Below are 25,656 nucleotides of genomic sequence, written 5' to 3' on the forward strand. Positions count from 1 at the left end.
GGACAATCAATTATTATGCGACCCAATATGGACCCCTTTGTCTTACGCTGTACTACCACCCAAAAGAGATATATAAGTATGGTTTTCCTGGTTCTTACTGACTGACAAGTTGTGTTTGCTATATTCTGTATCTTTAGGTATTTAAATAAAAGTAAACAAACGATTTGTAAATTTTGGGGTAGTTATAACATTTATTGGTTAACCGACGAAATACAAAACCGCCTGGATCAGTCACTGACCGACCTGACTTTAACCTACATTATTTGATAATGTAAAGGTGGCCACTGACAAGCCTTCCAACAGTCCAAATAGCGTGGCTGCAATCCAAAATCGGTCCGTGAATGTCAAAAGCGTACAATGTTTAATATTAGGATGCCGTCCATTTGGATGAATCTATTGCAACGGCATCCATTTGGAAGGCTCGTCAGTGGCCTGCTTAATGTTTTCATCTACCCTCAAATGGTTTAAGGAACCATTTGAGGGTAGATATTGTTTACTTTTATTTAAATACGTAAAGATACAGAGTATATAAGTGACGAAAATATAAATTAGCTGAAGTTACATTCGAAAGCGTCGGTGTCGTAGCGGTAAATCTTTTAGACCTGAAGTCTTGGGTTCGAGATCATTTGATATCAATTGCGTTTTGGTGAAGAAAAACATCGTAAGCAAACCATGTCCAATAACGTCTAGTTCTCCCTCTGAGTTGGAAGGTCAGATAGCACTAACTGCCATAAGAATATTTTTTTTTTTAAATTCAGTTGCCAGATCAAACCCCCGGTTTTTTTAAATATTCAAATATATATTGTTACCTTGTAGAGGTTGGCCTGAACGGCCTTATCGAAGTTGACTAACTCCATCCAACCGCCGCGAAGACCGCACTCACCCATGTAACCTGCAAATGACCAATGAGTTTCTATATTGAACTTTTACGATTCTTACATGTTAACGCGGCCTCCTAGCCTAGTCGGTAGTGACTCTGTCATTCTGGGCATTTATTTGTGTGTTCATCACAAATATTTGTTCCTGAGTTATGGATGTTTTCTATATATATATTAGTATTTGTATATACATATGTGTATATTATATATATCGTCGTCTAGTACCCACAACACGAGCCTGATTGAGCTTACTGTGGGACTAGGTTGATCTGTGTAAAATTGTCCTATAATATTTATTTATTTATCGAGCATATCGGTATCGAAAATTACACAAAACTGGACCCTATCGCTTTGTCATAAGGTCTCGCAGCGTTGTATAGAAGTTGTAAGTTTTTCGTATTTAACCTCTAGACGCCCAGAGACCTATAAAAAGGTCTCCTGTTCTATTCTATTTTGAACTTAGAACTTTCATTTTGCTTGGCAAGGTTTGACGTATGGGCGGCTAGAGGTTAATAAACTCTGGTTAAATAAGTTTTTTTATCCGATTTCTGATGCCAAAAGAACAACGCACAAACAATCTCATTTCAATGGTGACGATTATCATTTAACTTACCCTTGCTGATAGACATGAAAGAAGCCAATTCAAGTTCATTCGTGTATGGTGCACCCAGTTCTCTCAGCACCTGAATTAACATAAAGCAATATTATTATCAAATTGTCCCGTCCCCATTCTACCATCGGACTTTTAGACGCACGGCCGGTTTCCATCCTTACTTGGTAGCTATTCCACCAATTCGCACGAAGCGCTTTGCATGTTCTTTTTTCCTTATGCGCACTGTCAGGGAATGGAATTCCTTGCCGGCGTCTATATTTCCCATTGACATAGATATCTAGGGACTGGCCTTACGGACAATAATAATGAGGCATAACAGGGGCCAGTACAGCGGTGTGACACCGGTACAACGCGATTGGTTGATGAGTTCGCATCACGCGCGCGATTGGTTGACGAGTCCGCATCACGCACGCTATTGGTCGCAACTAGTTGCGTTAGACTGCACGATTGGCTGGAATTCGTGAGTCACACCGCTAAACTAGTACCATTTTTAGTGCCCGTAAGGCCAGTCCATACCTATATACGTTAATGATATTTCCGTGTTCTTATAACCAGGCAACCTCAAATCAAGAGTGAACAGGCACCTTCTGGGCGAGCTCGCTCCATCGTAGGCCACGTCTACGCCTCGGCTAGTCTGTGGCCATGAGTAAGCCCATTCATAATTAAAAAAAAAATTGGCTACCTAATCACAGAATAAGTAATAGTACAATTTATCTACCGTATAATTCACGAGTGCCCAAAGCGAATGTAAAGTGTCATTCTATGGAACTTGCTATGTAAATAAAAGTCACTAGTAAATTCATCATTCAGAGACAATTTCAATATGGCAGTTTGTTTACATAGTTATAGTTCGCTTTTTTAGCATTAGAAAGAACTTGCAAGAAGGTAAGCGATCTTGACATGTCTTTTAATTGAAAAACGCTTTTTAATAATCAAAAACTATTACTTATGAAATCAGCAGAATATAAATGATCGTATTAGATTCATAATTGTTACATATTTGCCGTAACTTATTTTTAAAATGCGTTTTTCATTTAAAAGACACATCAAGATTGTTTACCTTATTTCTAATGCTAAAAAAACGAACTATACTAAATTCATCATTCAGAGACAATTTCAATATGGCGGTTTGTTTACATAGTTAGAAAGTTCCATAGAATGACACTTTACCCTGGTGATCTTCTGGATTAACCTATTCAGTGCCAACACAAGCTAAGCGCTACGAGCGCAGCTGATAACAAGAGAAAATATGGTCGCTAGCAGTGAATGTGTTAACAAGCTTGTGTTGGCACTGAATAGGTTAATCCAGAAGATCACCAGGGTATTATATTCATATAAATGGGCGTTTTCAGAAATAAATATTGAAAATCTGATTCTTTCACATATGGACGTTCTTGGGCTCATTCTACTCAGAATCGACAGCATTCTCCATCCCAACATTAAAAAAAGATGTCCCAAAATGTCCATTCCATTACGTCACGTTTTAGTACGAAAAAATTTTTCACTTATACGTGCGTACAATTTTCATACAAATTTTTGGGACATTTTATTTTATCATCAGAATTGAATATGCTAGTAATTCTGAGTTGAAAGAACCCAAAAACACCGAGATGTGTGAAAATCGGGTTTTTGATATTTATTTCTGAAAACGCCCAAATATGCCCCAACGACATCCGTAGACTGTGAACGAACTTTTTCGACTCAAAAATACGTTCTAAAATTATGGTTATATTTTGAAATTGACGGGCGTTTATCGGTGCCTTGGTTATTATAAGGATATACTAAAATCGGCTTACCTTTTTGAATGAGAAGAACTTGCTTCCCTCGGCGTACACGTTGTCCTGGTATACCTCGTCAGCCAAAAGCAACAGGTTATGTCGGTGGGCGAATTTGATGATCGTCTCGATGTTGGACCGCGTTAAGACCTGTAACGAATACAAACGTCATTATTAATAGTATTAATGTCAAACGAGATGGTGTCAAAATTGGGAAAAAATGCTCTACAATGTGTATATAGTCTGTCAAACAACTTTGTCAGTAGTAAAAGCTATGGCAGGATAACCCATTGCGCCTACATTCTTTATATTTGCCGCTTTTTTTCTACTGACGGAAATGCCTTGATAGACTATAATCTATACTAGAAAATGATATTCAAAATTTTTCGTAACTTCTTTACGGGCAGAATTGAGTTTTTCCTTAAGATGAGGTTAAGAAAAGAAAGTATTTAAATTGAAGACTAATTTAATTTGTCCCGTGGGGTTGCCCGGATTGATAACAGCGATTGCCCGCACATTGCCTAAGTAACCCACCTCGACAAAGGCTATAGGCTCCTAAGCTGTAATTTAGACAATACGAAATACATAATATACATGTACATACATAATAAGTATATACTAACCTGTCCCGTGGGGTTGCCCGAATTAATAACAGCGATCGCCCTAACATTGCAATCCTTCGCGCTTTTCAAGGACCTTTCTAGCTCCGCTTCGTCCAATGCCCAGGCGTTATCTTCGTCTAAATAGTAGCCCACTTGGCAAATAACTAAGGCTGTACTCCTCTAATTCAATAAATATGAAAGGAATGTCTATATACCTGTCCTGTAGGGTTGCCTGGATTAATAACAGCGATCGCCCTAAGATTGCAATCCTTCGCGCTTTTCAAGGACCTTTCTAGTTCCGCTTCGTCCAACGCCCAAGCGTTATCTTCGTCTAAATAGTAGCCCACTTGGCAAATAACTAAGGCTGTACTCTTCTAATTCAATCAATATGAAAGGAATGTCTATATACATACCTGTCCTGTAGGGTTGCCTGGGTTGATAACAGCGATGGCCCTAACACTGCAGTCCTTCGCGCTTTTCAAGGACCTTTCTAGTTCCGCTTCGTCCAACGCCCAGGCGTTATCTTCGTCTAAGTAATACCCCACTTGGGTGAGACCGTATTCCGCTAAGGATGCCGAGTATAGTGGGTACTGGGGTATGGGGATGAGAACACCTGAAAAAAAGAGATGGGGTGAGTTATTTTAAGTCTAAGATGCAAAAAGAAATATTTTTAACCCTTTGAATGCGACATCTATCGTGCGCGACGCGTTATTGTGAAGCTTGTCGGAATGCGCAAAGGTTGGGCTGAGGCCGCAGTGGCGTGGACTAATCTAGCCGTGGGCGAAGTCGTATCTGCGAGGCTTTTTTATTGTGCCCGAAGGGGCCTCACGCGAAGCCCCCTGAGGCGGTGGGCGACGGCCCACTTCGCCCGCCCTAGCTTCGCCACTGTGAGGCCGTGCGTATCAGAGTTAACGTATTTGGCGGTCAATGAGTTGAAAAAAAAGACAAAAAGTACTGAATGTTATTGTCAGAAAATAAATAAGTTAATTAAAATTTGATGTTTATACCACTATTTATATTTATGATACGTGCCTAAAATCATTTTTTAGTGGTCACCGAGTTCCTTTGGCCAAATTTGATTTCTACCATTAGATATACCTATTAATAATATCATCATCGTCATCATCATCACCATCATCATCATAATATGTATTGTATTGCCTTTGATTGACATAATTATACATAATTTCAGCTCAATCTGACACCTACAAGTGGTCGAAAATGGTTTGCAAATAAGAGTTTGAATAGTTAAATACGAATATTTCAAATAAAATAAAGTCTTATATATTTTTTGTCATACTTCACATCATGATTTTATATTTCCAACCAGTAATGGATTACGTTATAACCGCACTGTGAAACAATAAACAATATTAAACTCGACTACAGAGTATTAAAACATGAACGTTGAAGGTCACATAGTAATTGCTCGGCTAACTCATTTGTTTGAATACCAATGAGATGATCATTGTCGTTTTAACCTATACGTACAATTTACACATGTATGCTTCGAGCAACACCGGCTTCCGACACGTCGGAAGGGAGGGGCCCAAGCGATATCTCACCGTGCAAATCATTCTGCCATTTTTCGCGGGGGGAAGGTGCACACAGTCGCACTTCTCACACACTTACATACAAAATCCAATCAAAGGCCCTACCGCGAACCACGTTCGACGTGTTGCCTCTCTATGGCACTTGTAAATTCATACGTAAGTGTGACAGGGAGGCAACACGTCGAACGTGGTTTGCGGTAGGCCCTCTGTAATGACGACACAAATACATAGAAAATGACACACGTCAAAGACAAATCTTGCAAACCTCGATCTCTTTTTGTGTACGGACGAGTGTCACAACACGCACACTGACACATTTTCGTTGAAGTGTGTCATTGTATTCTGAGAGATGAGAAGTCGGATTTGTCGGTCGACCGATCCGCAATTTGTACTGAGCGAGCAAAATCGATAAATCCAACAATTACTTGAGACTAAAATATAATAATTGTATTTAAATGTAATTAAACGTATGATATGTAAAAAAACCGGGCAAGTGCGAGTCGGACTCGCGCACGAAGGGTTCCGTACCATAATGCAAAAAAAAAAACAAAAAAAAGCAAAAAGAAAACGGTCACCCATCCAAGTACTGACCCCTCTCGACGTTGCTTAACTTTGGTCAAAAATCACGTTTGTTGTATGGGAGCCCCATTTAAATCTTTATTTTATTCTGTTTTTAGTATTTGTTGTTATAGCGGCAATAGAAATACATCATCTGTGAAAATTTCAACTGTCTAGCTATCACGGTTCGTGAGATACAGCCTGGTGACAGACGGACGGACGGACGGACGGACGGACGGACGGACGGACGGACGGACAGCGAAGTCTTAGTAATAGGGTCCCGTTTTACCCTTTGGGTACGGAACCCTAAAAACATATTACATGTGAAATGTAACACTTTCTTTTTGTAAATTTGATGTCCCCGACCTCTTTTTATAACAAAAAACCGAGCAAACAGGCATTTTTGTGCAGCAGTGTTCACGCGCGCGTCTGGACTCGGTCTAGTGAAAAATCCAAGTGCAACTAGTTTTATTACCCGCGCTAGATTATATTGACGCGCTAATCTTGTACCTCGGCAGAGGGGAAATAGTGCGAATGCCGCCTCCCTTCCGTGTTGCTCGAAGCATGTATGTCATATATCGCTTGATGCATACTTCAATACAGTAAGTCTAGACGTCAAACTAACTAGGTAAGAATTTTCGAAGAAAAATTAAGTCAATTTTTGTAAGCACAAAATGAGTAGGCGTGTCACGCTATGGAGGCCCTTTGCACTTCTCTGCACTACAATGTCTTCGAATAACTTTTGTGTGATATAGAAGCCTTAAAAAGGAGATGGTTCTTTGCTCACCTGAAGGCTTTCCTCCCTAATCGTTACACAGCAATTGCAATACATTCTTGATTCCATTAGAATCGTGACCGTCGCGACGCCCGATGTATTCAGCGACGGATTAGTTCGACGTAATACAACAAGGACAGAGGTACGTTAGCCTGGTTGCAGAAGCGAGACAAAACACACTCACCTGAAGGCTTCCCTCCCAAGAGTCCCAAGTACACACACACACAGTTACACAGCAATTGCCATACATTCTTGATTCCATTAGAAGCGCCACCCGTAAGGACAATGTCATCCCATTTCGCTGGGTGGCCGTCGCGACGCTCGATGTATTGGGCGACGTGTCGACGGATTAGTTCGACTTAATACAACAAGGATAGAGGTACGACAGCCTGGTTGTAGAAGCGAGACAGCAAACGCTCACCTGAAGGTTTTCCTCCACAGTCATTACACAGCAATTGTAGTACATTTTTGATACCACTAGAAGCGCCACCCGTAAGGACAATGTCGTCCCATTTCGCTGGGTGGCCGTCGCGACGCTCGATGTATTCGGCGACGTGTCGACGGATTAGTTCGACTTAATACAACAAGGACAGAGGTACGATAGCCTGGTGGTAGAAGCGAGACAGCAAACGCTCGCCTGAAGGTTTTCCTCCCAAGTCATTACAAAGCAATTGTAGTACATTTTGGATACCACTAGAGGCGCCACCCGTAAGGACAATGTCGTCCCATTTCGCTGGGTGGCCGTCGCGACGCTCGATGTATTCGGCAACGTGTCGGCGGATTAGTTCGATATAATACAACAAGGACAGAGATACGGTAGCCTGGTTGTAGAAGCGAGACAGCAAACGTTAACCTGAAGGTTTTTCTCCACAGTCATTACACAGCAATTGTAGTACATTTTTGATACCACTAGAAGCGCCACCCGTAAGGACAATGTCGTCCCATTTCGCTGGGTGGCCGTCGCGACGCTCGATGTATTCGGCGACGTGTCGGCGGATTAGTTCGATATAATACAACAAGGACAGAGATACGATAGCCTGGTTGTAGAAGCGAGACAGCAAACGCTCGCCTGAAGGTTTTCCTCCACAGTCATTACACAGCAGTTGTAGTACATTTTTGATACCACTAGAAGCGCCACCCGTAAGGACAATGTCGTCCCATTTCGCTGGGTGGCCGTCGCGACGCTCGATGTATTCGGCGACGTGTCGACGGAATAGTTCGACGTAATACAACAAGGACAGAGGTACGACAGCCTGGTTGTAGAAGCGAGACAGCAAACGCTCACCTGAAGGTTTTCCTCCACAGTCATTACACAGCAGTTGTAGTACATTTTTGATACCACTAGAAGCGCCACCCGTAAGGACAATGTAATCCCATTTCGCCGGGTGGCCGTCGCGATGCTCGATGTATTCGGCGACGTGTCGACGGAATAGTTCGACGTAATACAACAAGGACAGAGGTACGATAGCCTGGTTGTAGAAGCGAGACAAAATGCACTTACCTGAAGGTTTTCCTCCCAAGTCGTTACACAGCAATTGCAATACATTTCGCTGGGTGATCGTCGCGACGCTCGATGTATTCGGCGACGTGTCGACAGCTCAGTTCGATGTGATACAACAGGGACAGAGATACGATAACCTGGTTACTGAAGCGAGACAGAAACGCTCACCTGAAGGTTTTCCTCCACAGTCATTACACAGCAATTGTAGTACATTTTTGATACCACTAGAAGCGCCACCCGTAAGGACAATGTCGTCCCATTTCGCTGGATGGCCGTCGCGACGCTCGATGTATTCGGCGACGTGTCGACGGATTAGTTCGATGCCGTGTGATGCGGTGTAGGAGCCGACTGACTGGCCACTGAAAATTATATGAATTATCATTGTAATTATTAAGTATTACCACAGAAACAGTAATTGTACTATATAGCAAACTAGCGACCCGCCCCGACTTCGCCCGGGTAAACCTTAACAAATTATACACCTAAAAATCCCTCTATTGATAGGTGAAAACCGTGTGAAAATCCGTAGTTCAGTATTTTTTGAGTTTATCGCTAACATACAAACAGACAGACACGCGGCGGAGGACTTCGTTTTATAAGGTGTAGTGAAAGGTATTAATGAAAACGTGTACGTACCCGCAACCTTCGAGAATTTCTTGAGCGCGTTTTTTCACATCGCTGGGAAAGTCGTATGTGTCGATAAGCTCGGGGAAAGAGACGCATGCCAACACCTGTCAAAGATTCACACATTTATTCACATGGCCAATGTTGGCGGCATTCGGCAATGTTTGTCTGGACAGTATAATATGCCTAAGTGTTTCCTAAGTGTTCCTAGCGGACCTTTTAGCAGCCAAGGGCCACATAATAATTACCGAAGTTTACCCGCACTTTGTTAATATTTATGACTATATCAGACATTGTCGTTTGTCAATATTACATACAAAATTGCCAGGGTGGCTAGCGGGCCGCTAGTGAGAGGTTCGCGGGCCGCCTGTTGCCGACCGCTGGTTCTCTCCTAGGCTAGGAGGCTTCGCGACCCACAGATTGCGACCGAAATGATAACACTGGGTTACAGCATTACTGGCATTGTTTGAATATAAAATAGTTAGAATTTTCAAGGTTTGGCCGAATGTTCATGTCAGGTGGTTTTGTTTGTTTATTGAAATAGATTACAACATGTCGAAAAGAGCCCAGATTTGTAAGGGAACCTGTGCAGGCCGACAATCTAGCCGACCATACACACACACAAACGTAAAACGTTACTGAATCTGACCGCGACCGCTAAAATACACTAGCCTTGACACCGTGGAGCGGATATTTTGTCATAATACTAATACACTCACGGTTACTGTGTCATTACTACTCAGATATCCTAGTCCAGGGGTCAGGCCAACCGCGGCTCTTACATAAGTATCCACGTTTCTATAGAGCTAGTATAATGGCGACGTGGGTACCTATAGTCTGTATCTTTAGGTATTTAAAAAAGAGTAAACAAAATCTACCCTCAAATGCCTTCTTAAGCCACTTGAGGGTAGATGAAAACATTACATGATCAAATAATGCAGGTTAAAGTCAGTTCGTTCAGTGACAGATCCTGGCCCCAATTTCACATCGGTGACAGGTGCGGCGAATTGTAAAATCACTGTTGCTGACGTCACAGGCATCCATGGGCTACGATTACCACTTACCATCGGGCGGGCCGTATTCCTGTTTGCCACCATCATTGTATTATTTTAAAAAACTTTATTATATCTGAAAAAAAACAGATATTTCTCCTGCGAAGTTTCTGACAATTGTCAAAGATTTAGAAGAATTGTAGGTAATTCTTGACAGGTAATGAGTTATATGTCGGAATTTCGTGACAATTGTAGTGTTTCTTGTGACAATTGTCATAAACTTAGCAAGAGAAAATAAATATCTGTTTTTTTCCGATATCATAACGTTTTTTTTAATAATACAATGACGGTGGCAAACAGGAATACGGCCCGCCCGATGGTAAGCGGTAACCGTAGCCCATGGATGCCTGTGACGTCAGCAACAGTGATTTTACAATTCGTCGCACCTGTCACGTTGGTGAAACAGGGGCCAGTGGTTTTGTTAACCGACTTCCATTTCATAGAAGGAGGAGGTTCTGTATTCGGTTGTGGCTATTTTTTTTTTTTTTTTTTTCTATGTACGTTCACCGATTACTCCGACATCCGTAGTCCGATTTGAGTAATTCTTTTTTTGATCGAAAGGAGCTACCTCCGAGTTGGTCCCATTTTAATTTGGTTCTGTTCTGATGATGGGATCCATGAAGAATTGAGGGAACTCCTCAAATTTTAAAGGCACATGCATGGTGATTTGAGTGTTTTCTTAAGCAACTCGAGCATTTTCTCCCGAAAACCACCACTTTGATGAAGTAGACCTGATGATGATGATTGTTTTGATGATAATGATGATGATTTTTTAAATGTAGTACGTTCACCGATTACTCCGACATCCGTAGTCCGATTTGAGTAATTCTTTTTTTGTTTGAAAGGAACTACCTCCGAGTTGGTCCCATTTTAATTTGGTTCTGTTCTGATGATGGGATCCATGAGGAATTGAGGGAACTCCTCAATTTTTAAAGGCACATGCATGGTGATTTGGGTGTTTTCTTAAGCAACTCGAGCATTTTCTCCCGAAAACCACCACTTTGATGAAGTAGACCTGATGATGATGATTGTTTTGATGATAATAATGATGATTTTTTAAATGTAGTATGTTCAGCGATTACTCCGGCACCTGTGATCCGAATTGAGTAATTCTTTTTTTGTTTGGAAGGAGTTGCCTCCTAGGTGTTTTCGTATTATTTTTGGTTCTGGTCTGATGATGGAATCCATGAGGAACTGAGGGAACTCCTCAGTTTTTAAAGGCACGTGTAAAGTGATTTCGGTGTTTTCTAAAGTAACTCAAGCATTTTCTTCCGAACACCGCCAATTTGATGTAGTGCAAGTGTAGCCTTACCACGAGTTTGACATTGACATATTCGCTAAGTTAGCGACGCTAACGTCTTCGTAACTAACTTTTTATGCATCTCGCTCGCACTAATATGCCAATACGAGCGAGATGCAAAGAAAGTAAGTTACACACACGCTAGCGAATAAATCAATGTCAAACTCTTGGAAAGCTGGTAAGGCTACTGATCGGGGGTTAGGGTTAGGAGTTAAGGGGTCGGGGATAAAGGGGTCGGGTAATGGTGGTTGTAGGGCTGCTGGTTCAGGGCCGAGGGGTACATGGATCAGGAGTTGATACGCTGTGAGGTAGAGTGATCGGGGGGGTTGAGAGATTGGGTCAGTGGCGGGGCGGAGGATGGATTTAGTGTAGTGACAGGAATTGTAATTTCCCAGACGGACTCGAGAAAATTCCTGATTACATATTTATTAAAGTAGATACACGAATTTAGTATTAATCATGATGTTATTTTTCATTCACGCGTCGCGCTCTTAACAATGCGTTAAAACTAAAAATGGAAAAATAAAAACTTTTTACAAAAAAAAGAAAACCGACTTCAAAAAGGATGAAATAAAATATTATCCATTTTAAGTCTATGCGTTACCAACTGATATGTTTGAAGTCGGTGCCAAGCCAAGTAGTAACAATACCCGTCAAATATAATCAGCCTTATGACTATAAATCCCATTAGAACTATATTAATAACTATTATAAATGTGTAAGTAATTCTGTCTGCCTCTTTGTCACCTTTTAATGGCTATACAACTGAACCGCTTTAGGTGACATTTGGCAAGAAAGTAAATTCCTTGAATTGTTTTATATTATGAAACGTAGTTCTCTGAATAAGGGACGGGAAATAACTTCAGTCCCAATCTCACGCTTGCGTGCCGACTAACATGGTACGGACTGTGCTAAGAAGGTTTGATCGTGTGTTCTGAGGTGTGTTCTTAGGTACATTCGACGTCAAAGATATGGTTACACTTTTGCACCTTACTCCTTTGTAATAAGACGAAAAGTGTAAACATATTTTTAACGTCAACTGTACCTACAGAAAGTACGTTAATTGTCGTCGTGTAAGGCAAACCAACGTACATCCTTATCGATTCGCACCAAATTCATGGTATGCTTCCAAAGGTGGCTTGGCACCGACTTCAAACATATCAGTTGGTAACGCATAGACTTAAAATGGATAATATTTTATTTCATCCTTTTTGAAGTCGGTTTTCTTTTTTTTGTAAAAAGTTTTTATATTTGGTTGATTAGTCAATAAATGTGATAAATATTTATAATCTTTTAAGTACCTACCTAAAGATACAGAGTATAAGTTGAGGGACTTAGGGCTTGTGCACAAATCACGCGAGGTCCGATGGGGGGAGGGGGGTCACGAAAACATCACAATAGATCACGTTGGGGGAGGGGGGTATAAAGGAAACGTGTATTTTTCTACATTATTTAACGAAAATATAAAAATAAACACGAATGAAAAAAATTCAAAAAAATACACGTGAGGTTGTGTGAGGGGGGTCAAAAAGTAGCCGAAAACACCTCGCGTGATTTGTGCACAACCCCTATAAAAAGCGGCTAAAGATAATACTTAGAGGTTTTAAAAAACTGCAATGAACATACCTCAAGGACTCTTTGAGATTTTTGGAGATAGTGATTTCCATTGCAAATGGCTCTTAGGCCCACCTGCACCATTCCACAGAATTCAGCAGTTAAACCGTTAACATATAGTGTCAAGTTGTGCTGGTAGCCATGGTAACGCCAGGTTTAACCGGTTAACCCCGGGTTAGAGGGACGATGCAAGTGGCCCTTACAAAGCCAACCCTTGCCCTAGTTGACATTTCAAAAATCGTTGATTTAAGGCCCCCCCACATCTAGCTTCTGGTCAGCGCTATGGAAAATGACGTCGCTGCGCAGTTGCGTCGACGTTGCGTCGAGCAGCGGCCATAGAGTTGTAGACGCCGACGCTCGAAAGACGCTAGATGTGGGGGGGCCCTTAAGGATGACTCACGATAGACCGGGACGAGGCGCCCGACATACATTTTCTATGACGGCTGATCAGTGATTACGTGGTACTTTCCATACAAAATGAAGCACCGGAAGCTCCGACCCGGCCCGGGCCCGGTCTAGCGTGAGTCAGTCAACTGTCAAAGCGATGCCAGAGAAGCCATTTGTGCGTGAATTGTGATAAGATAAGTGTGATGGAAAACAGCGTTGTGATTATATAATTTTAATCAAAACCCATAAAGTTAATTATAGACATGTCACACGATAAACAACGTCTTTGTTATCAAATAACCTTTGTCAAATGACCTTAACGTATCTAATATAGATTTTAATTTAAACTTCAAACTTATCAAATCGTATGTCTCGGTCCGTTAAGACGAAACAGGAGCTGAGCTAAAAGTCAATTTTGAGATTTCAAGCTGAATATACCCGTCGCTCTGACGGGGCGTAACCGCGGCGTGAGAGACTGTATTTGTATGTGTAATGCACGCACACAGACGCGTGCAGTGCGCCCGTACTCACGCTGGCGCGCACCTCACTGATTGCAATTTGCATTGCCACTTTTTGTTACTGCTACTACTAAGTAGGGTAATTCGCCAGTAACTGGCCACTTTTAATAACTGGCCGCCCTAAACTAAAAATGAATCCTATTCACCTATAAACAGAATTCATTTTAGTATAAGGTTTCAATAACTTGCCACTTTATACTAAAATTAATTCTATTTATAGGTGAATATAATTCATTTTTGGTTTGGGGTGGCCACTGACGAATTACCCTATTGCGATTGAACTTTTTTACTTACCCGGCTTACGTTTACGGAACTCGATATCGAATAAGGTAATTCGCCAGTAACTGGCCGCCCTAAACTAAAAATGAATTCTATTCACCTCTATACAGAATTCATTTTAGTAGGTATAAGGTTTCAATAACTGGCCACCTTAGGGGTCATCCATTAATTACGTCACACGAATTTCTAGGTTTTTTGACCCCTCCCCCCCTTGTCACATTTGGCAAACCCCTCCCCCCTAGTGTGACGTCACATTTTTTTCTACGAAATCGCCAAATCAAATTAAGTAAGTACCTAAGTATTATTAATATTTTATCAAAATATTTTTGACGATATAAATATTAGTAATTTTATAACCCAAAACTGCTATGGAAAGAAAATTAAAAGAATAAAAACGGTTATCGTTTTAAAAACTTGTTATTTAAATGTACAGCGAATAAAATAATTTAAAAAAAAATTCGGTTACTGATGAAGTTAAAGTGACGTCACAAATTTTGTGTCTCCCCCCTCCCCCATGTCACAATATGTCACATTTTCTTGACCCCCTCCCTCCCCCTAAACGTGTGACGTAATTAATGGATGACCCCTTATACTAAAATGAATTATATTTATAAGTGAATAGAATTCATTTTTGGTTTGGCGTGGCCAGTTACTAATAGTGGCCTGTTACTGGCGAATTACCCTATTTATGTACTTAGTGGTTAATACTAGTATCAAGTAAGTTTTTTTTTTCAATAATGCTTAGAAACGAAGTATAGACATGACAAATATAAATATTAACGTCTTTGTAAAGCAGGATTGGACATTCTATAGAGTAAGAGTAAGTGTATGAAACAACCAATTCAGCTAGGACTAGGGAATGCTATCTAGATCTCGCAATTTCGAGATCTCGCTAGATCTCGCACGTATTTTCGAAATTTAACCTAGTTGACAGGAAATCTCGATATATGCAATCTCGGTCGAGATCTCGATTAATATATTCGAGATCTCGTACAAGACTGAAAGTGAAATACTTTGTTTTAAGTAATATATGACCTTAGATTCATGTTGTTCAGGCAGTGCTATTATGTGTCCGGCTTTAGCTCTATTATTGTTACGCAGATTCTAAGTAAAGGTAAATAGTGGTTTAACATCGATAGCATTTCATAGAAGTAAAGTAAAAATTAAAATTGATTTTATGTTAAATATTTAATTTGTTGTTGTTATTTTCAAAATATAACATGAGGTACCATCACGCTCCGCGATTGTTATGCCATCTAGGGTCCTAGTTAAATTGGTTGTACAATGCTTATGCTATGGTGTGTCCAATTTAGCTAGAACCCTAAATGGCTTAACATTCCCGTGTGGTGACTGTACCTTAAATAAGTAGTATGTCGGCGGCATATCGTAAAATCGTAATCCTTGGCGTATCATGAAACGCCACCATTTCCTGATCTAATATTAACCCAGGCATATCACGATCTTCCTTATGAAAGAGACGGCAGATCCATCAGAGCAATGCATTCTTTGATATTCCTAGCTTCATAGCGGCCGCATTGTAAAATAATTGATCGAGAAATCATATACATATTTTCAATGATTTTGTAAATGACTAGTTGACTACAGTTATGACTACGGTTATTAGAAACCAATTATCCACTCAACCGTCCGGCCCACGAGACTGTTTTCCTGTCAACCGTTCGGGTTTTTTAGCGCCGCACACCCCGCGCAGCGCATTCACAATTTTCTACAAAAATTATAACTACACTGCCATCTAAATTTTTTTAGAGCTAACTATTTAGTTAGGCTACGTTGTCGCATCAAGAGAATTAGTAAATAATGCTGAAATATTCCGTTAGATGGCTCTGAAATCAAATCTTTCTTCCACCCCTTTGGATAGTAAGGTTCCCGCGGACGGTTAAGAGCATATTTTTTTCGGATACTATGCTATCGTCGGACGGTCAAGTGGTTATAGTATGTTTAATATTCTTTCTAATGGTATGCATCACCAATTGATCAGTAAAATAGAACCCGAGAAATAATGATCAGTTGAGGTCGGTCGCCCGCCATTTACGTGACGGAACAAAATTCATCATTACTTTGTTATATGTATAATATCATTTCTTTTTTTTTCCTAGCCTATTTCAGTGTCCCACTGCTGGGCAAAGGCCAATAGGGTATAATATCATACATCAATAAAACTTATGTTTTTGGAAAGCTAATGAAATTTTTCGTCTATTTTATAATAACATTAATTGCGGTAAAGTTATAATTTATTGAGTTAGACGCATGTTTTGTCAGTACTTATGCCATCCATGCACGGTAAAAAATCATATATTTTAAATATTTTGTAAATGACTACAGTCATGACTACGGTTATTATAAAACAATAATTGCACGTTTAATACTCTTTCAAACGACATCTCACACGAACCGATCGGTCCCATAGGACTAAAGACGTGAACAAATATCAATGCTGGTCGGCCGCCCACTTTTTCCTTCCTTTTTTTCGACACGTCCCCCCCCCCCCCTCCATAAAATAAAAACCGGTTTATTCATATTCTGGAGACCACGAGGAACACGTCCATACCAGTTTTAGGTATTTAGAAGAGATGTCGACGAAAATCGTGAAGGAGACGACTTTTGTTTAATTTGCCTATAGACTATAGGAATATCAGAATATCACACCTTGAGGTTTGCGCAAAATGGCTGGTGTTCGCTAGGCAGATCATGAAATGTCGGCGTTTCATTATATTCCTAGGAATATCTCGATACGCCCGATTTTACGATGTCTATATCTATGGAATTCTTAGAGATTACTGATTAAAATAACACATTTTTAGTTACTTTGTCAAATTTGATCTCGTCGAGATATTAATCTCGATCCCGAAAATCTGACTGTCGAGATCTCGAAACACCCAATCTCGATTCGGATTTTTCGTGCGAGATCTCGAATCGCCATCTTGGTGCGAGATTGCATTCCCTAGCTAGGACCTTAAATTGCTCGACAATTAGGGAGCGTGACTGTATCTAAAAATTTTGTAAACCCATAACCATGCAATAAAATATTTTTGATTTTGATTTCTAATTTGAAATATTAGAATCAAAAAGTTCAAAATAGATTGTACCTATGTAACTACAAAAATGTGTTCCCTCTCAACGCAAAACCCCTTGTGTCTTAGAAGGATCTAGATATTTTCACACAAGACGGTTTATCGATAACTTCTTACATCACTAGATTATCGACATTAAATGTCGACTATTGCCCATCACTTTTCTGGCTGTGTACGTATTTGGAAACTTGACTCCGCCCCTAAAATTAGTGCGATAGGGACAACTGCAGCTGAGGCGAAAAATCCTGCGTAAAAATGACAAAAATCGAGGTTTCGTACTCCTCTTTTTCCTCCTCCAAAACTTAACCAATCGTAACCAAATTTGGAAATCTAAATGATTATGAAATTATCTGTGTCGGACCGTTTTGCTTTTTTGGCTAATTGATATCAGTTTTGAATACCACGCCTCTCATTGCGGCATAGTCAATTAGGCCATTTTGGCCATTTTTGAAGGGCTCTAGCGCCTTAAAAAACAAAAATATCAAAAAAAGCAAAACGGTCCGACAAAGAAGTAGTGTGTTTGTGCCGCTTTTGGATCAGAACTTTTCCGCCAGAGGGCGACAGTATGTATGCGCAAGGTAGTGACAATTTAGTTCACCCTACTCCCCGCTAGATGGCGCCACTGTGTATGCGCAGCGTTAGTTCCAAAGGTCTCCGCTAGATGGTGCCACTGGTTAGTTCACCCTACTCCCCGCTAGAGGCGCCACTGTCTATGCGCAACGTTAGTTCCGAAAATATCCGCCAGCCCCGCCGGAGGGCGACAGTATGTATGCGCCGCTGGTTAGTTCACTCTACTCCCCGCTAGAGGCGCCACTGTGTATGCGTAACGTTAGTTCCAAAAATCCCCACCAGCCCTGCCTGGGGGCGACAGTATGTATGCGCAAGGTTAGTTCTAAAAATCCCCACCAGCCCTGCCTGGGGGCGACAGTATGTATGCGCAAGGTTAGTTCTAAAAATCCCCACCAGCCCTGCCTGGGGGCGACAGTATGTATGCGCAACGTTAGTTCCAAAAATCCCCGCCAGCCCTGCCTGGGGGCGACAGTATGTATGCGTAACGTTAGTTCCAAAATTATCCGCCAGCCCTGCCTGGGGGCGACAGTATGTATGCGCAACGTTAGTTCTAAAAATCCCCACCAGCCCTGCCTGAGGGCGACAGTATGTATGCGCAACGTTAGTTCCAAAAATCCCCACCAGCCCTGCCTGGGGGCGACAGTATGTATGCGCAACGTTAGTTCCTAAAATTTCCGCCAGCCCCGCTGGAGGGCGACAGTATGTATGCGCAAGGTTAGTTCTAAAAAGCCCCCGCCAGAGGGCGACAGTATGTATGCGCAACGTTAGTTCCAAAAATCCCCACCAGCCCTGCCTGAGGGCGACAGTATGTATGCGCAACGTTAGTTTCAAAACCATCCGCTATGAAATGAATAGATGTCTCCACTTTGTATGTGAGTTGTTGAATCGCTTAAATGAATAGATATCCCTAGTGGCGCCTTCGTCGGTGGACACCGCTAGTTAGTTCCAAAAATCCCCGCCAGGCCCGCCAGAGGGCGACAGTATGTATGCGCAACGTTAGTTCTAAAACCATCCGCTATGATATGTATAGATGAGCAGCCGTCTGAGTATTTCTAAAAAAGTCCGCAGAGTCAGAGGGGGTTCATGGTAAGTTAATTAATCTTGGTCAAGCAAATCTAGTCAGTAGAAAAAGGCGGCAAATTTGAAAAATCGTGGGCTACCAACACTACGTTTGAATAGTTCGAAAATCGTGTGTCATTTATATCTTATCTGTGGAACTGTTTTGTTTACATTTCATCGCTGTTCGATGTACATTCCTGCCTTTTGTTCGTTTCCTAGGGTTACCATACTTTAGTTTGCTTTACATTGCTTCTGACATATCCGGCTTGACAGACTATCGATTCGCTTAACAATATAGATGTCGCTAGTGGCGCCTCGTCAGTGGACACCGCTAGTTAGTTCCAAAAACATCCGCTATGAAATTGCAAAAAGGCCCATCATGTTTGTTTTAAAATATGAGGCTTATATCGGCGTTTTTTTTAATACCACGTCAGTGGCAAACAAGCAGACGACCCCACCTGACAGTAAGCAGTCACCGTAGCCCATGGACGCCTGCGAATTCAATTGTTACCACGGATGCATTTTTATTTGCGGTTGGTTTTGTCGCTTGTGCTTATCAAATGTATGGAGTTTGTAGTTTACCAACCGTAAAGGGGTTTTTCTTTTATTATACCACATTGGTGGCAAATAAGCATACAGTCCGTCTGATGGTAAGTTGTTACCGTAGCCTTTGGACGCCTGCAACTCCAGGGTGGATACAAGCGCGCTGCCGACTGCCCAAAGATTCAATAACTTTGTTTTAAAATATGAGGCTTATATCGGCGTTTTTTTTAATACCACGTCAGTGGCAAACAAGCAGACGACCTCGCCTGACAGTAAGCAGTCACCGTAGCCCATGGACGCCTGCGAATTCAATAGTTTACACGGATGCACTTTTATTTGCGGTTGGTTTTGTCGCTTGTGCTTATCAAATGTATGGAGTTTGTAGTTTACCAACTGTAAAGGGGTTTTTCTTTTATTATACCACATTGGTGGCAAATAAGCATACAGTCCGTCTGATGGTAAGTTGTTACCGTAGCCTTTGGACGCCTGCAACTCCAGGGTGGATACAAGCGCGCTGCCGACTGCCCAAAGATTCAATAACTTTGTTTTAAAATATGAGGCTTATATCGGCGTTTTTTTTAATACCACGTCAGTGGCAAACAAGCAGACGACCCCACCTGACAGTAAGCAGTCACCGTAGCCCATGGACGCCTGCGAATTCTATTGTTACCACGGATGCATTTTTATTTGCGGTTGGTTTTGTCGCTTGTGCTTATCAAATGTATGGAGTTTGTAGTTTACCGACCGCAAAAAGATCCAGATTTTTTTTTTTATATACTACGTCGGTGGCAAACAAGCATCCGGCTCACCTGATGGTAAGCAGCCACCGTAGCCTTTGGACGCTTGCAAGTTCAGACTTTTGAAACCTATACATGTCGGATTTAGAAGTAAATATTATAGGGGAAAGCGAGCCGTCATCGTCCGGCTCGCCCTGGCCCTCCATGTTGTAGCCGAATTAATTTCACAACAATTTACTAATACGGTTTATTTATTTATAAGGAAACCATACACTTATTTAATCGAACACATAAACACAAATAAGCACATAATCAGAATAATAAACAAAGTGATTCAGGTGTGATACAGCTCACCCTTAGGACGCGTAGACAGGCCGGCGGCTCGAGCGAAAGTGAAGTTCGCCTCCGTTCAAAAACAAGCCAACCGGTCTGCCAACGGTCACCTGATTCACGGAATGGTTAATAAAGTCGCCAACAGATGGCGCGCAAACACCAGTAATCAGTTAAGCCGCTTGTCAAAGTAAATCATCTACCATTCGTTTCACCGACCGCCACTAGATGGCGCAGAAAAACAATAAAATAAATCAATTAAAGATGGCGCTAATATCAATAACGCCGACACGACCATCCTGCTGCAGGTCGCGCTCGACATGCTTGATGCTATACAGTAACCATCTCACAAAACCAATTATCAGCCACTCGGCCAATTCGACACTGCAAGTTATAATGTTCATAGAAGGAGGCCCCTGTCCTCAACAACTATGCAACAACAAGTGATCTCATAGAAGGAGGCCCCTGTCCTCGACAACTATGCATCATCAAACATCTCATAGAAGGAGGCCCCTGTCCTCAACGACTATGCAACAACAAAAGATCTCATAGAAGGAGGCCCCTGTCCTCGACAACTATGCATCATCAAACATCTCATAGAAGGAGGCCCCTGTCCTCAACAACTATGTAACAACAAGTGATCTCATAGAAGGAGGCCCCTGTCCTCGACAACTATGCATCATCAAACATCTCATAGAAGGAGGCCCCTGTCCTCAACGACTATGCAATACCATCAAATCTTAAAGATGGAGGCCCCTGTCCTCTACAACTTCAAGCATTCGAGCTCATAGATGGAGGCCCCTGTCCTCGACAACTATGTAACAACTTAATAACGGTAACGCAGTATCAGTTAAACAGTTACTTGAGATTCCAGTGAACATGTTAGAATAAACTGTTTCATCAAAAAGAAGTCTTGCTAGGTACAGCAACTCGAGAAATACAAGCAACAACTTGTTTCACATGTGATTTTAAGTACATTAACTTAGCGTACATAAAATAGTGATTTGTACATTATACTTATTGCCATGCATTAGAATTAACGATTAACTTTTATTTAGTCACAAATTATTGTCATTATTAATGATTAGACATTAACTTAATGTTGAATAATTATCAATGATTACACATTCACTTAACTTTGAATAAGGTATTAATGATTAAACATCCACTTAACGTTGAATTCAATTCAAAAGAGTTATTTTCAAAAGTACTATTGTTTTTTTTTTTTTTTAAATAAGGTAAGATTCTTTTGTTATACTTATCGCCGACATGGGTTCCTGACAGCCGTTACTATTTTCGTGTTTTCCTTTGGCAAATCTGTGTTTGTCCTTAAAACAACGATCTTGAATTGCTTTATTCGGTAACTTGCGATCAGCGGGTTAAGCAGGTACAACACAATCAGCACATGGCCTATCAGTTAGGGTTTTTAAAGAAGTAAAGTAGTCTTATTTTTAGTGCAGTTTACGGCTAATCAAAGAGCATCAAGGCCTTCCATCCAATCATTACACTCGGAATTATTAATTACGTGTTGTCATTTCGAAACTGCTATCATTTGCTCTACTTGACTGTTGAATATCCTTACTCTCGCTGTTGTTATATTCATAATTGACGTGAATTTCTTGTATGCGCGAATAATTAGATGCCACAACGGATTGTTTGGATTGGCGTTGATTTAGGTACATTTGTACGTGTTTTGCTCATGAAGATCCTTGTTTTCCAGATGACACAGTAATCCACAAGCTCCTCAACCATATTGAACATCGCGGCAAACCAGTCAACGTCACATAATTTTTCAAGCGTCTTCCTTCTTCTTTCCAAAATGCTTCAGGGCCGTAAGCAGGGTGTGGTGGCATATTAGCTGTATTTGTTCACTTCTTTACCGTGTTCTGACTTCTCTGTTATTGCGGCTAAGTCAGGGTTACGTCTCAGCTCTACGATACTCAACAATTAATAAACTCGCGACTGAAGAAGCCTGTGTGCTTCATTGACGATATTCGAGTAACGAGAATGACGAAACGATTCAATTCACAGAGACTCAAGTCAGTCGTTTAGTCACAGCGAGTCTTACACTCTCAGATTCAACAATCCCTTGGCACCTTCACCTTGCACCGTTTTTGTCAAACTACATAAAGGGTTCATGCATTCTAAGTAAGATGGGACAAACCGTCTTAACTAAAATAGCCAGGTTTTGAAATGATGCTATCCAAATAGGTATTTTACACTGTTATTGAAAAATAAGCATATATTAGGACTGTCGCAGAAAGCAGCCTCATGAAAACCAGCTAGCCCTTGTTCCAATATTTGAAGTCCCTTTTTAGAAGTTTGACATTTTATAAGGACATAATTCGTGTAAATTAGTATGTAATTGCGAAAATGAACACCGCTTGTGCACACCCAAATTACATCAAATATACTCATATAGATCGTCTGGGATAATATAAGCTATTTTTCAGATTCACTCTTGATAAATAAAACAAGAGGCATCAGCCGATCTGATCTATCTATCTGATCTCTTGTCACTCAATAGTTTATATGCAATATAATCATCGGGATAATACTGTCTTGGGATCTTAGTTGAATATTTTGGGTAAATAATCCTAATTCTTTCAAAGATCGTTTTTAATTGCTAAATTCATTTACGTTAGTCAAATCGGTGTTAGTGTCACTAGTAGTACTTAAGAAGTTCCCATTGACGTAGTAACACTTTCACTTGACCTATAAACCGGTCCATTTCACCAGATCTGATCCAATTATAAGCTCGCATGGTGTTTTGTGAGGTTCTGTAAGGAACAATCTGCTCCGCTGTCAAATAGTATAAGACGCTTATTAACTTTAATTTGTATTGGAATGGATACGTTAGATTTGAATGTAACCTAAACTATTTTGTCACCATCGTCTTTGAGTTTTTTGAAGCAGACCGTTTCGGTGTGACCCAATTTCCCACAATAATTACACTTTGATGGTTGCCTTTCTAACGGTTTTGTGGTCACTTTTGAGTCATCAATGGTTAACAGAGGCTTAATAGGTTCTGTATCTTTACTACTGAGACAATTTGATTGCACGTGACCAACCTTGCCACATTTGAAACAAGACAGAAGCGATTCGTCTCGACTGCTGCGAAGCCTAGGTCGTTTTGCTGGTGGTTCAACACTCTTGGATTCGCGGGGTTTTGTAGTAGACACAACAGAGATTAATTCAGGTACGGTTGTGCATTTACTAGATATCAGTCGTAATCGCAAGTATTCATTATCAATACAACCTATAATTGCCTCAACAGCATCTGTTTCCCTATTACCGCTCATAATTCTCTTCCAAATAGTCCACGCTCGTGTAATAGATTCTGATGGATTTGACGCATCGAATTTGAAGTTACGTAATTTCACTATATCGTTTGAGTATCGTGCTTCAGGTTCAAACGTCTGCACTAAAGCATTTCGCATGTCACTCCAAAGTGGAGATTTTACAAGCCACGTATCTCCGAGGGTCTTCGCTCGACCTTGTAATAAGCCCGCAATTTTAGTACAGATCTCGTAATCCGTTAGATTCCAATGCTGTTTAGCCCTATCTACGTGCTCGCACCAGTCTCTCACTGGAACTTCACCATCCGGATTGAAAGGCGCGATATAAATATCGCTTAGCCTTGGGCGTTGTGATGTAGCAACAGCTTTTGACAATAGTCCAGCTAACAGTTGATTACTTGTATTCATATTTGCTTGTTGTTGGTTTGTTAACCTATTTAATATATCCGCTAACGATGATAATATTCGACCGGATTCATTGTTGGAAGCGTTGGTCGCTGTAGAAGTTTGCCCGTCGTTATTGTTTATCACGGTCGAAATTGTTTCATGGTTATTATTCATGGCAAAAGACGACAGAATATTCTCATTTATAGCGCCTGGATTTGTCACGTTATTATTATTTGACCCGATAGGAAATTGCACATTATTTTGCATTATCGTGGAAGAAATCGGCACGTTATTTTGAATTGTTTCAGCAGGTGTCAAGACGTTGTTATTGCTCGTTGAAAGTATCAGGCGCTCTTTGATTATTGCGGTAGAAATTGGCAAGTCACTATTGTTTATGTCAGGGTTTCGCGGAGTCGCGGACGCGTAAAGCAATCTTTTTCCACTTCCGATGTCGGATTTAGAAGTAAATATTATAGGGGAAAGCGAGCCGTCATCGTCCGGCTCGCCCTGGCCCTCCATGTTGTAGCCGAATTAATTTCACAACAATTTACTAATACGGTTTATTTATTTATAAGGAAACCATACACTTATTTAATCGAACACATAAACACAAATAAGCACATAATCAGAATAATAAACAAAGTGATTCAGGTGTGATACAGCTCACCCTTAGGACGCGTAGACAGGCCGGCGGCTCGAGCGAAAGTGAAGTTCGCCTCCGTTCAAAAACAAGCCAACCGGTCTGCCAACGGTCACCTGATTCACGGAATGGTTAATAAAGTCGCCAACAGATGGCGCGCAAACACCAGTAATCAGTTAAGCCGCTTGTCAAAGTAAATCATCTACCATTCGTTTCACCGACCGCCACTAGATGGCGCAGAAAAACAATAAAATAAATCAATTAAAGATGGCGCTAATATCAATAACGCCGACATACATCATCATCATCATCATCATTATTATCATTAGACCCTCAGGAAAACCTCGACAGGGGACACCTCCGGCCCCCCTGCTCATGAAGTATTTAGGGTTTCTAGCACACTTATTTACGGTTGATTTTGTCTCTTTTGGTTATCAAATGTAGTTTGTAGTTTGCAGACTGCAAAAAGGCCCAGATTTTTTTTTTTTTATAATACGTCGGTGGCAAACAAGCATCCGGCTCACATGATGGTAAGCAGTCAACGTAGCCTATGGATGCCTGCAACTTTAGAGTTGTTACATGCGCGTTGCCGACTGCAAAAAGGTTCAATAAGTTTTTTTCTTTTTTTATATACCACGTCGGTGGCAAACAAGCACACGGCCCGTCTGGTAGTGAGCAGTCACCGTAGCCTATGGACGCCTGCAATTTCGAGATGTTACATGCGCGTTGCCGATCGTTGAGATGTAGACCGTGACGTTCGAAAACAAAAAGTCGTATGTGACTGTAAACTTCCATTCACCGTAGAATTTGACAGATAGAGAGAGTTTGATGTATTTGTATGAAATTATAAGCAAATATCAGCCGTCATGAATTAAGTATTGTAACCTTAGTCAGATAATGAAGCTTATTTGAAAGATTATTAACTCTAAGTACTAGAAATAAAGTAGATTTTACTAATGCTGTAATTCTG

General features: G+C 40.9%; 1 protein-coding gene across 1 annotated transcript in view; it reads right to left on the reverse strand.

The window, feature by feature from the left end:
* The window catches only part of LOC134668777 (alanine aminotransferase 1-like), a 57,571-nt gene that overhangs the window by 7,088 nt on the left and 24,827 nt on the right, over nt 1-25,656 (reverse strand). The window contains exons 3-8 of the mRNA XM_063526236.1: nt 8,892-8,986; nt 8,424-8,614; nt 4,282-4,481; nt 3,288-3,416; nt 1,492-1,561; nt 810-892 (exon numbers count right to left, since the gene is read on the reverse strand). Coding sequence (XP_063382306.1) covers nt 810-892; nt 1,492-1,561; nt 3,288-3,416; nt 4,282-4,481; nt 8,424-8,614; nt 8,892-8,986 — 768 coding nt within the window. The remainder of the gene's footprint in view (nt 1-809; nt 893-1,491; nt 1,562-3,287; nt 3,417-4,281; nt 4,482-8,423; nt 8,615-8,891; nt 8,987-25,656) is intronic.

Source organism: Cydia fagiglandana, chromosome 11, assembly GCF_963556715.1.
Source record: "Cydia fagiglandana chromosome 11, ilCydFagi1.1, whole genome shotgun sequence".
NCBI lineage: Eukaryota > Metazoa > Arthropoda > Insecta > Lepidoptera > Tortricidae > Cydia > Cydia fagiglandana.